Source organism: Delphinapterus leucas, chromosome 6 (assembly GCF_059928025.1).
Source record: "Delphinapterus leucas isolate spDelLeu-1000000601 "Yukka" chromosome 6, BTC_Dleu_Yukka2, whole genome shotgun sequence".
In the NCBI taxonomy this organism is placed as follows: Eukaryota; Metazoa; Chordata; class Mammalia; order Artiodactyla; family Monodontidae; genus Delphinapterus; species Delphinapterus leucas.
The window spans coordinates 69,149,432-69,163,024 of NC_143134.1; the positions used below are offsets into that span (position 1 = coordinate 69,149,432).

A 13,593-nucleotide genomic window follows, 5' to 3' on the forward strand; every position below is an offset into this window, starting at 1 on the left:
CAAAAAGAATAAAATATCTAGGAATAAACCTACCTAAGGAGATAAAAGACGTGGATGCATAAAATTATAAGACACTGATGAAAGAAATTAAAGATGATACAAATAGATGGAGAGATATACCATGTTCTTGGATTGGAAGAATCAACACTGTGAAAATGACTCTACTACCCAAAGCAATCTACAGATTCAATGCAATCCCTATCAAACTACCACTGGCATTTTTCACAGAACTAAAACAAAAAATTTCACAATTTGTATGGAAACACAAAAGACCCCAAATAGCCAAAGCAATCTTGAGAACGAAAAACGGAGCTGGAGGAATCAGGCTCCCTGACTTCAGACTATACTACAAAGCTACAGAAATCAAGACAGTATGGTACTGGCACAGAAACAGAAATATAGATCAATGGAACAGGATAGAAAGCCCAGAGATAAACCCATGCACATATGGTCAACTTATCTTTGATAATGGAGGCAAGAATATAAAGTGGAGAAAAGACAGCCTCTTCAATAAGTGGTGCTTGGAAAACTGGACAGGTACATGTAAAAGTATGAGATTAGAACACTCCCTAACACCATACACAAAAATAAGCTCAAAATGGATTAAAGACCTAAATGTAAGGCCAGAAACTCTCAAAGTCTTAGAGGAAAACATAGGCAGAACACTCTATGACATAAATCACAGCAAGATCCTCTTTGACCCACCTCTTAGAGAAATGGAAATAAAAACAAAAATAAACAAATGGGACCTAATGAAACTTCAAAGCTTTTGCACAGCAAAGGAAACCATAAACCAGATGAAAAGACAACCCTCAGAATGGGAGAAAATATTTGCAAATGAAGCAACTGACAAAGGATTAATCTCCAAAATTTACATGCAGTTCATGCAGCTCAATAATAAAAAAAACAAACAACCCAATCCAAAAATGGGCAGAAGACCTAAATAGACATTTTTCCAGGGAAGATATACAGATTGCCAACAAACACATGAAAGAATGCTCAACATCATTAATCATTAGAGAAATGCAAATCAAAACTACAATGAGATATCATCTCACACCGGTCAGAATGGCCATCATCAAAACATCTAGAAACAACAAATGCTGGAGATGGTATGGAGAAAAGGGAACACTCTTGCACTGCTGGTGGGAATGTAAATTGATACAGCCACTGTGGAAAACAGTATGGAGGTTCCTTAAAAAACTGCAAATAGAACTACCACATGACCCAGAAATCCCACTACTGGGCATATACCCTGAGAAAACCATAATTCAAAAAGAGTCATGTACCAAAATGTTCATTGCAGCTCTATTTACAAAAGCCAGGAGATGGAAGCAACCTAAGTATCCATCATCGGATGAATGGATAAAGAAGATGTGGCACATATGTACGATGGAATAACACTCAGCCATAAAAAGAAACGAAATTGAGTTATTTGTAGTGAGGTGGATGGACCTAGAGTCTGTCATACAGAGTGAAGTAAGTCAGAAAGAGAAAAACAAATACCGTATGCTAACACATATATATGGAATCGAAGGAAAAAAAAAAAAAGCTCATGAAGAACCTAGGGGTAAGACGGGAATAAAGACACAGACGTACTAGAGAATGGACTTGAGGATATGGGGAGGGGGAAGGGTAAGCTGTGACAAAGTGAGAGTGCCATGGACATATATACACTACCAAACGTAAAATAGATAGCTAGTGGGAAGCAGCCACATGGCACAGGGACATCAGTTCGGTGCTTTGTGACCACCTAGAGGGGTGAGATAGGGAGGGTGGGAGGGAGGGAGATGCAAGAGGGAAGAGATATGGGAACATATGTATAACTGATTCACTTTGTTGTAAAGCAGAAACTAACACAGCATTATAAAGCAATTACGCTCCAATAAAGATGTTTAAAAAAAAAAAAAAAGGGCTTCCCTGGTGGCGCAGTGGTTGAGAGTCCGCCTGCCAATGCAGGGGGCACGGGTTCATGCCCCGGTCCGGGAAGATCCCACACTCCACGGAGCGGCTGGGCCCGTGAGCCATGGCCACTGAGCCTGCGCATCCGGAGCCTGTCCTCCGCAGCGGGAGAGGCCACAGCAGTGACAGGCCCGCATACCGGAAAAAAAAAAAAAGAACAGAAAACATGACTGTAATAGTTCTTTAAACACAATCACAGTGCCAACACAGGACATTTGCCTTCCTTTTCCTCTAGGTTTACGCTCAACAATTCTTATACCTTTGTAAGAAGAGAATTGTTACCTGTAAAATAATAAGGTACGAGGCAGCAGTATCCAAATCCTGAGCCATCAAACATTCCTCAAACAAGTCCTTGGGGTTTCCAACGGCTGCAAAAAGGTAATTCCACAGGGCATATTCAGTCTTCCTGGCACAATGAACAACTGTCTGCAGGAAGAGTGGGAACTCGGTGATAAATTTTGCCACAGTGGGAAGCAGAGGGTCGGGAATGGGCTCCCGTGAGGTAGCTTCTTCTTCCAGCACTTCATGGAGCATGAGCTCCAGCACGTGAGGAAAGTAAGGTAACGCGGCACAGGACTGGGCTAAGAGCAAGGCTTGTTCCCCAAGGTTCCTCACCAGCAGCTGACGTAGAATGTGGTGGAGGTAGATCTGAGAGGTTCTCTCCACAACACAGAAAGGGAAGAGCACCTCCAGCTGTTCCCTAGCACTGTTCCGAGTATACAAGGAATCATACAGTACAGTGTCATTGACAGCACCAAGGACTAATGCATCTTCAAACAGAACAGCCAGGGGGTAGATATTTATGTGGAAAGGCAGCATGATCCGCTGGGACAAGAAGGAATGGGGCTTACGGTGATCCCTAGGGAAGAGAGGGAGCCAGACTTTCATCCCTGAACCTCCACAGCTCAGCCAGAGGGACTCCAAAAGGTGACGCTTTTGTTTATTTGCTCGACACGTGGTCCAGACATTTTCAACAGACTGGGCTAGTACAACAGGAGGACAGAATGGCAGCTGGAGAAGGAGAGACAGAAATCAGTTTTTCCCCTATCAAATTTGTAGATTCCTAAGTTTTCCTAGGTACTAGTTTCCCAAATCTTTCAAAATGACAGTATAAATTTTGGGGAAAACTAGGGGAATTTATTTAGAGTCAGAGTTAATAATAGTACCCTGCCTTTCAAAGTATGTGTATTTAAATCTAAAAAAACCCCAAAAGAACACCACCCCCCACCCCAAGGAACTTCACCAATTTATCCTGTTTTCCCATTAGAATTTGTAAATAATAATGCCTAAGCAGTAACATCCGGCATACAGAGCATTTTATTATCATTTTAGGATCTCATCTTCCACCCTTCACAAACAGTCTTGTACCCAGAGGCTTAAGACTTATTTTATGTACTTACTCACTTTCCAAATCACAAGATAATACTCTCCTCTTAAATTCTTTTATTCCTTCATCCTCCTCCCATACACTCTTAACGTTTTAAATGACTTGCACTTTACTCACAAGTTTCCTTTGGTTAGTGTTACTGTCCTTCTCCCGGATCTGAGGGCCTGATCTGTCCCTCTGCATCATGATGAGCTGTCCTGCAAGATTTAGCATAATGCTCTCTGCATCACGAGCCTGAAAGAAAAATAAATTGTATTTATAAAAATTAATAGGTATGTTTTCAGCATTTCCCTTGCCAATGCATAAGGTTTACAGTTTAAGCAAACAACAATATTGAGTGTGTACTATGTACAGTCATTCTGCTAGGCTCTGTGGAAATACAACGAGCTGTCTGGCTAGGGTAGAACAAGCTTAACACAATGTAATTAATGAACAATGTAAGTGAACATAAAATTAAGGGCAGAGCTGAATTATCCTGGAAAAACTAAAAGACCTTCAGAAGTTCATAAAAATGAGACATCGCTTCAGTGACCTGGCCGGCACAGCTAGACAGGGCTTAAAGGATGAGGTGGGACTTGAAAGGTGAGGTTAACCTACACGGGTGGGAGAAAAAGCGTTGGTACTTTAGTTGAAGAATGCAATATAAATGACACAGAGGTAGGATAAAATAGTTCTACTGGGAAAGTGAGAACAATCTGGCTAAATTAGGGATGTTATGAGAAAAAATGCTGATGGTAACAGACCTTCAAAGAGGGCTTGGAAAGTCAGGTAAAAATATAGCAGGAAATAAGCCACCATGTATGGTCCTTGAATAAGGGAGTTATTAAAAATTCTGAGTTATTCAGGATGGATTACTGAGGAGAGGAAGATATCATGGGTGGTGACTTCAAGAATGAAGGAAATAGTCTGCCTTTTTATTAAGGAAAATTTCAATCAAACCCCAAAGTAGAGAACCTAGTATAATGATTTTCACTGAACCCTATCACCCAGCTTTAAGTTTCAGGAGCACTGTTTTAAAATGAATCTCAGACATCAAGTCATTTTCACTTGTAAAGAGGAAAAAGCATTTTGATTAAAACAAAACAAAACAAAAACTTATATTCTAGACATGAAGGGTAGGAAAAGAAAGCTGAATCAAAGATGATTTCAGGGAACTGAATCTAGGCGAGGTGCTACAAGTTAGGAGGAGAAAATAGTTTAGGGAAGGGAAACTGAAGAGTTTCCTTCTATTGCCCATTTTAAATTAGAAAGAATCTTAAGACTTTCAAGTAAAAACGTTGTGAGAGATGACTTAACTGGAGATGAATACCAGAATCATAACCATAAAGGCAAACCTGGTAAGCTGAAGGAAACAGATGAGTTTTCTGAGGCAAAGTATATGGGAGGCAAAAGAGCAGAGGGCCACTGTCTAAGCTTTTGAAGGCAAGAAGAGAAATCGAGCATGATGTCACAGACCAGAGAAGGAAAGAGTTTTAAGAAGGAAAGGATGATTATTCAGAAGACATGGATTATGTCCCAGCTTTGACTCTTGCTGGCTGGATGAATTTAAGCTGCCGATATCATTTAGGGTTTGGTAAAGAAAACAACCGTCACCCTATGTATTCTACTTGCAAAAAATATTCAGATATATGAAATGCTCTTTTGCACTGCTCTAAGACACAAGGGATTGTGTATAAAGAAATGGCAAAAGGGTACAGAATACTCACAGGCTCTGTTATTCTTTTTTGCTTTAGATCATATCCAGGTAGGTAGTAAGCATGATATGAACTGCTGTTAATTTACAAAGTAGGAATTTAAAAAATAACCCGACAAAATCTCCAAGCAACTGTCACAAAACTCAAGAATTTTATTTGGAAAGAAATCTTCATTTCCCCACTTAGCACATAATGACATGAAAACTAAAAATTGAACATCTGTCCTAACACACGAGAAAAAGCAAATAACCTGGAGGTAAGAGAAGGAAAAATGGAATTTAAAAGCTATGTGGGAATTATAAGCGCTAAAGAGTAGAGGAAAAAGGAAAATGAATATGCAATGCCAAGAATCAAACAATATGACTGCTTGGGGACTGGCATAGGGACAAACTCCTCAAACACTTCAAAAGACCTAAAGAGCATTTACTGAAGTTCACTAAAATCTGATTAATGTTCATAATGACCACTTTTAAGTTTTAAGATGGTAAATTCACCACTACATTTTATACTACTTCATTTTTTAAAAAAGCAAAATTCTTTTTTTTCCTTCAGCTCTACATGCAGTCAACATTTTCTACTGATAATATTACAATACGTAAGAACCAGTGACCACGACAGCCCTCTCAGGCAACTTTAATGAACTTTTCAGAAACTGACTGTAACATACAAGCAGGGACTACATGTATCCTCAAAATCCTAAATTTGAAGGAACCCAACATACCATCTCTTACCCTAAAAAATCCCTGGTAGATAATTCTCACTGGGAGCTTCAGAGACAAGGTGCTCACCTCTCTCCTGAGTGAAGGCCACCTTACAGTTGAACAGTTCTTACTGCTAGTTTTTTGTTGTTAAATCAAGACTTGCTTTGCTTTAAATCTTGGTCTTCCCTCTGTGCAAGATGTAATCAGTCTATTTCCTATTATATTTCAACTCACTTCTTAATCTGCTCTTTACCAAGTTAAGTATCTCCTCTTTGTAAAGGGCCCTCTTAAAATGGGGCACCCAGTATTACTGATGCCACTGATTGCCTAATAGTAGTATCTAGGATATACAAGGAGTCCTTTTTTTTCTAATATGACAACTTCAAACATGATCAAAAGTATGTAAAATGTACAACAAACAGCACCCCCTTATTCCCATCATCCAGATTCACAACTATCAAGGTTTGCTCCACCTATCCCTCTTTTCTTTTTACTTATTTTGCCAAAGCATTTTAAAAGATACCATGCCATTTTACCCCTATACATTTAATAGGCATCTCTAAAATATATGGATATTTGCTTATATAATCACAACGCCAATATCACATCTAAATGTAATAAAACAACTATTCCTTAGTTCACATTTAAATACTGCAAATTGTTTCAACAGTGTCTTTTTATATATAGCCTATTTGAATCAAGATACAAATGAACTTACGCATGCATTTTGTTCTTATAGCTCGAAAGTCTTATTTAGAAGAATCTTTTCTTTTTTCCCCCACATTATTGACCTACAGCTTTCCTATAAAATATCATTAAACTAAACCTCTTTCCCTGTATTTTCTGTGAATAGAAGATGACTCTAGAAGCTTGATTCAGATCAGGCTCAATGTTTTTGCTAGTAATTCTTCACGTGAACTTCAGGTTGCTTCACCCCAGGAAGCATGCCACATCTGGTTCTCCCACTTTTAGTGATGCTAAAATTGATTAATAAGGCTTGGGCATGACAACTTGATACCTTCATTGTAAAGTTCCCATCAACCTTTCATTGGTTTCATCCAATCTTCACGGGCTGCAAAATGGTGATTCTTAAATTCTTACATTCATTCCATATCTTTTAGCTAGAGTTCTTCTGTAAAAGATAACTTCCCCTTATCAACTAGGACTATCTTGTTACATGAAATAGAGTTTGCAGAGAAAAATGGGACCTGTATTTTACAGGCACTCAGTGGAAGTGCCTTAATAGGAAGTAAAAGACAGACTGGGCAGACAGGGATGACAAATAAATCCACACAGAACTTTCCTTTGAAAATGGGTTCCACATTGACATGAAGTTTGGAAACCAGTGGTATAATGGAAGGAGGCTTGGAATAGAAAGTTGTAATACCTGGGTCCTGGTGACACTGCTACCTACACAGCTACTTTAACCAGAAGCTATGGGATTATCCCTTCTCTTTGTTCATAATTAACTAATCATGGAGTCCTCTATATGTCATATTCCTTCCACTTCTTTCCATCTTCTTTTCCCTACTCAAGTTCGGGCCACAGACACCATTCACCTAGATCATTACAATGGCCTTTCAGCTGCTCTCCCTACATCCAGTTCTGTCCCACTCTGTTTCATTTTCCTCCTTTGTAATGTTTTCTCTAACATTATAAAGCTTAGATCTAATAACATCCAGCTTAAAACGCTTTAGACTTTAAGACAAACTCCAAAGTCCGTATTATCAATAAGACTCTCATCCTCTCATACTCTATGTTCCAGTCACTCTGAAATTTCTTCCAATTCCCTGAATGCGTCATGTTCTCTCTTATCTATGGGCCTTTGAATACCATTCCCTCTGCCTGAAATTCCCCTTCTTTACTTAGATAACCGCCACTTGTTCTTCAGGTTTCAATTTAAATGATATAGAAATCTTCTGTGATTGCTTAGACTACTCCAGGTTTTTGTTATACACAGTAAGCTATATTACTTTTTGGTATACACATCACAATTGTAATTAATTATGTATGTAATTATTTCTTTATAGTATGAGCAGAAACCATGTTTGTTTAGTTTGCCACTGTAACCCAGCAGCTTCATGCAAGGCAAATTCTAGACATTTAGTATGTATTTGCTGAACAAATAAATAGTTCCTAAAATCAAATTAAAACACAAAAAACTGAAATGAAAACTCTAAAGAGCTCTGATAATAGAATGGTACCTGCTGTGGCATTTTCAAGGTGATTCCATTCTCTGTACTCACTGATGTCAGAGTGACAGATACTACCAGGAAAGGGTGGGGAATGTAGCGTGACATGGAGACTTCCTGAAGAACTTGAATACCAGCAGTATTTGGACTGCAAAAAAGAGAAAGAAACCCATACACCTCAACAACAATGCTAATGAGGTTTTTTCCTTTTCCACTACTAATAGTATGAGATTTTATGTTTATGGGCCCAAATGCCTTCTACCTATCATTTTCTCCTCCCCAAGTATCCTTTAAACAGCAGACCAACAAGGTTGTGGCATCCAAGAATACATCTGGAAATGAGGGAGGGGAAAAAAGGGAGTAAGATGTAGAAAGGAAGAAATAAACTGGGAAGAAGCTATAGGAATAGCTTAGTCAGTTGAGAAATAGTTGGTTGAGAAAGACATGCGTTCTGAGGCTAGTAGATTTGTTAATTTTTATTTTTATACTACTCCTCAATTATAAGCTACTTCAGCAAATATGCACTTCATAGCTGTTTAAAAAAAGAAACAAAAACCATCTGAGAACAAAATAAAACTCAAGAAGAATGGTCTAAATGCCGCAAGCCAGCCAGATGCCAAGAATATAGGCAACACGCAGCTCCAACAGGTCTGACAGTTTTTCCTTTCCCAGACTACAGCCATCTATCTCAGTTAAAATATTAATGAGTCTTCTAAGGTCATGCTTCCTCAGGCCTTAAAGCTGTGAACTCCTACAAATTTCCCCAAGTTTCTAGAACACCAGGATAGTTAGTAACCACTTGTTTTCAAGATTGTGGAAAAAAAATTAGTATTTAAAGCTTTACCCCATCCCGAACTAGATTTTTCTCAAATGAGTCCAGTAAGATTAGCTGAAGAAGTTGGTACAGGCTCTTTAATTATTTTGGTAGCTAAAAAATAACTACTATATGAATATCACTAATTAAAATTCCTTGCTTTTTTAACTCCTAAAACAAAGGAAACTAAATATAAAATTAGAGTAACTGTTTTGAGAAATAAAAACTACAGAGGAAACATGATAAATAGGAGCAAAAAGTGACCTGTCACACGTTATATACTTACCCATCAGATTTCCTTTCAATACTGTAAAGGCATATTGAACAGTCTGCTCTAAATACTATTACCATGTCCCGGAAGACACTAAGCAGTAATGTTTCTGCTTGTGCTTTGGTGACATGAGCAAAAGCATTGTCCAGGTTTGACGTTCTCAAGTATACTCTGAGCTATAGAAAACAAAAATAAAGAAAACTGTAAAAACAAGATACCTACCATGGATGACTAAATACCTTAGACATGCTGTTTTATTATCTACTGACTTTTTTCAAGTAAGAGGAGTTAAAGACTAATCTGAGCATTAATAACAAATGGATGTTTATATTTTGACAGGGTAGGCTCATTCTACAAATAACTAAAAGATGAAGTGATCAAAACTGTGATGTACTATTATGAGATACTCCTTTTAGACCTGCGCATTTAGACCTGATACAAGGAGATCAGTAGTTTCTCAAAAAATAAATAAGTTAATAAATCTCTAAGGACAGCTATCTTTATAAACTTCTCAACTTTTAACTATTTTTTATTATTTACAAACTTTATAGAGAATGTCTAATGGCTAAAATCCTTAGAAAAAGTTATCACAGAAGTCCTGATTATCCCTTTAAATTTTTAAGTAACCTGAAATGAAAATCCCATTTGTTAAAAATGCCAAATTCTTGATTAAAAAGTAAAACGTTTTGTTCATTTTCAATAGGTTATTTTTATATAAAAACCAAACTGTGCTTAATATCTTTAAAATGTAAAAATCTTGTTATTTCTGAGAAAACAAAAACATACCTCCTCTTGATGATCACTTATGTTATAGCATGCAAGGACAATAAAATCATTCCACCAGGCTAAGCCACCTGTCACAATCATATTTTGCTCCTTAAAAGAAAATATAAAAAACATATTTACATTTATTCCTGCCAGTAACAGACTTGTAAAATATTCCTAATCAGACAATGAAAGCTCTAATTATTTCTGCTCTACTCTCTTCCCGCCCCCCTCAACATTAAGAATTACTCTAGGGCCTTTATTAATAATGATTCACATCCTACTTTGAAAGAAATAAATATTTCTGTAAGACATAAAATACATCATTCAAAATAACTGGGTACCATGTAGCATCATTATTCCACATTCAACAGACCTTGGTTTAAATTCTGGGTTTATCATTTATCAGCTGCTTGACTCTGAATCCTAGTTTCTGTTTTATAAAATGGTGAGTAACAATAGTGCTCTCATTGGGTTGTTATGAAGAACAATGAGAAAACATATGTGGAAGTGTCTGGTACACAGGAGGCACCTATTAAATGTTAACTTCCTTCTTTTCCTCCTATTTGATTCTTGCAAAATCCAACTGCATATGTTTGTATGCTACCCAAATATTTATGTCATACACAGACAAGCAGGGAATGATCTCAAATTTTGTGGAGATTTATTCCGATCATATCTGATGAACTCTACCTGGAATGTAAGAGTAAATCCTCAAGTTACAGGATTATAGTGTCTGATCTTAACAAGAACTAAAAACAAACCAACTATCTCAATACAAAATCTTTTATCAAATATCAAGTACTTTATCAGAACTGACCCTTAGTATAATCCAGTGTCACTTTTTAATATTTGATTTTACTTTTTAATAAGTAAACAGTGGTTTACTTTATACTTATTTCATATTGTAGTTCTCTCATACTTTGAGAAATAGGTTTTTAATTTCAAAAAGACTAACCTGGGTAATGTTTCCAAAAAGCTTCCATTTTTTGGTGAGTAAAGAGTAATGTGCAAAACCAAACTTGCCAACCACAGCAATATTCTGTCCAAGCTTATCAATAGCTGAAAACTGATTAAAAAAAAAATTAAGAGCTCTTCCTTGAGTTTTTTAATTAGGCATAAAGAGCTGAGGATTATGTCAGGCAAGCAGACTATTAATAAACATTTGCTAAGAGAATTAAATGTACAATGCTAAATTCAAAAATCTTAACATTTATACATGTTACATTTGACCAAATTATAGAGTTACACAATGTACAAGGAAGCAAGTACTGAAATTTTACTTTTATCAGTGCACCCACTGAAAGGCTCAATTCCCAGAATACCTCTTGCAGCAAATGCTATCCAATGAAAGTTAACACCAACAAAGTAACAAATAACTCACCCGTATAGGCCAATTGCTCTCTAGATAGGTGCTGGAAATCTATAGAAAATAACACATCAGTTTGGTAAGACTTCTGAAATATATTTAAAAGTAAAGCACGTGAAAGCATTAACATCATAATGTGAGATTAATTTTCTTGTAATGTTTAAAGTGCTCCCAAATAGGGCTTCCCTGGTGGCGCAGTGGTTAAGAATCTGCCTGCCAATGCAGGGGACACAGGTTTGAGCCCTGGTCCGGGAAGATCCCACATGTCGCGGAACAACTAAGCCTGTGCGCCACAACTACTGAACCTGTGCTCTAGAGCCTGCGAGCCACAACTACTGAGCCCACGTGCTGCAATTACTGAAGACCGTGCGCCTAGAGCCCGTGCTCCACAACAAGAGAAGTCACCGCAATGAGAAGCCTGCGTACCTCAACAAAGAGTAGCCCCCACTCACCGCAACTAGAGAAAGCCCGCACGCAGCAACGAAGACCCAACACAGCCAAAAATAAAATAAATTGTTTTTTAAAAAGTGCTCCCAAATAACGAGTATTACACTAGCAGCCAATGTTTCACAACTCCTGTCTTAACCATTTCATTATACGTTTCTAGACATCAGGCTTTCCTCTTTTTTCTCTACACTGTTTTTATTTGATTTAAATTAAATATTGAACACTCAATAAATACAGAATGACAAAAGATATTTAGAGAAGCATCTACTAAGGCAGCCAAGAATTGTGTAGATGGAACAGTTTGGGTCCGCTGATATGAACCATCCCAAAAAACCCTTATCTAATAAAATCAGAGCCTCAGCAAGAGTTTTGTTTATGTTTTTTTAGTAGAAATCTCTTTTATTATTTTTACATTTTTCTAATAAAAAAGCAATGCATGCTTATAAAATTTAAACAGCATAAAAGTACACAAAATACAAAGTGAAATTCTGTTATATCATTGCTATCTCTAAACAAACAGCCATATATATATAAAAGTGTGTATAAGCTACTGCTTTTTACTGGGGTGTTCAACTTATTCACCTACAAGTACTTTTAATATATTACAGATATTAACTCTTCTATCTGCAACATAAGCAATAAACATATCCTTCCATGTCATCTGTCTTACATCTTTGTACACAGTGTCTTTGTGTCACTCTGAGAATTTTAAACTTGAAAAATCCTCTGTGAGGTATCAATGTAGCTTAAGTCTAGCTTTACTGAGACTGTGATCTGTCTATTAGCCTGCTGAGTAAATAGTTTTTCATGAGCACATGGTGAATGCAATGTGAAAATTAACAGAACAACAGAATAAAGGAAAAATCTTCTGTTCCTGGAATAAGAGAACCTTCAATTTAATTTAGTTTCCGTTTACTCAAAGAAAAATGATTACATATTTAAAAAGAGAAAACCAAATTAAAAAGCCAAGTAAATGCAATCAAATCCAATAAGATTCTTTGAGTAATGTGAAGACAAAGCAAAAATCAAGTGAAAACATCTGTATTAACCTTGATAAAATTTATTTATAAAACTATTTTTGTTAGACTTCACTTATTATCCAGTAAGTCAACCTAAAATCTAAGTAAATTAATAGCTTTTAGTACATTAGGAAGTTCTTAACCCCAGTGCTGGTTTGTGGAAGCCTACCTTACAGAATTAAAAATAACTGTGTCAGGATAGATACGCTTGAAGAATGCTTAACTTGTATCTTAACAGATATGCTGTACTATTCAGGCCAACCAGTAAAATTTACTATGATGGGTGGAATTAGTTCAGAATAATGATAATCTGAGGTAATGATCAGGTGGCGAAGTAAAATTTGAAAGTAGTTTTGTAGGATGCTGTAAGTGAAATTCTTTTTTTGGATGAAGAAAATAAAAATAGTCACTTGAAGAAGGATGTTCCTGGAGCACAACTGAGCTAGCCATCCATGACACTAAACACCCCACCCCCCACTTTCCCCAAACCTTAGTGTTTCATAAGTATTTGTGAGATGTGTAGGCAGGTAAAGTGGGAAGTGAGATCTCACTGCCAAAGTGGACTCCAACATGAAGAGTTTCTAATCATGGGAACCAAGGTTAACTTATCATACGATCACATTCTGATGACTATCTCTAGGAGAAAACAAATTCTTTTACCCTCCAAAAGTATATGAGATGCCACAAATAGCAAACGGTTTACTTTCAAAACTTAAAATGAAGCTTTATTTCTCATATGGTTTTGTGTCTTGAAGATGCTATGAAATAAGAACAAAAACTTGTTTTTGCCCCAGGAGATGTATATGTTACCTGAACTTTGAGTTCCACTCCTAATACTGAGAACAGGAAATGGCAGAAGTAAGAAAAGAGGCGGCTAATGAATAATGAAGAAACTCAGGTTAGGAATGCATAGTCAGGGCACAAAAGTCATGTCATACCACTGGGAAACTCAGTGCTAAGGTACAGAATCTC

General features: G+C 36.9%; 1 protein-coding gene across 17 annotated transcripts in view; it reads right to left on the bottom strand.

Moving 5' to 3' along the window:
- The window catches only part of RIC1 (RIC1 partner of RAB6A GEF complex), a 169,621-nt gene that overhangs the window by 46,645 nt on the left and 109,383 nt on the right, over positions 1-13,593 (bottom strand). For 16 of the 17 annotated variants that reach the window (XR_002644530.3, XR_002644531.3, XR_016393431.1 and 13 more), the window contains 7 exons: positions 11,171-11,209; positions 10,745-10,855; positions 9,808-9,897; positions 9,037-9,197; positions 7,949-8,084; positions 3,467-3,583; positions 2,245-2,973 (listed from right to left, as the gene is read on the bottom strand). Coding sequence is in view for 11 of the 17 variants with exons in the window: in XM_089912522.1 (XP_089768648.1) it covers positions 2,245-2,973; positions 3,467-3,583; positions 7,949-8,084; positions 9,037-9,197; positions 9,808-9,897; positions 10,745-10,855; positions 11,171-11,209 (1,383 nt within the window). In the remaining 6 variants the exon portion in view is untranslated. The remainder of the gene's footprint in view (positions 1-2,244; positions 2,974-3,466; positions 3,584-7,948; positions 8,085-9,036; positions 9,198-9,807; positions 9,898-10,744; positions 10,856-11,170; positions 11,210-13,593) is intronic. The other variant, XM_089912526.1, reaches the window with a different exon arrangement.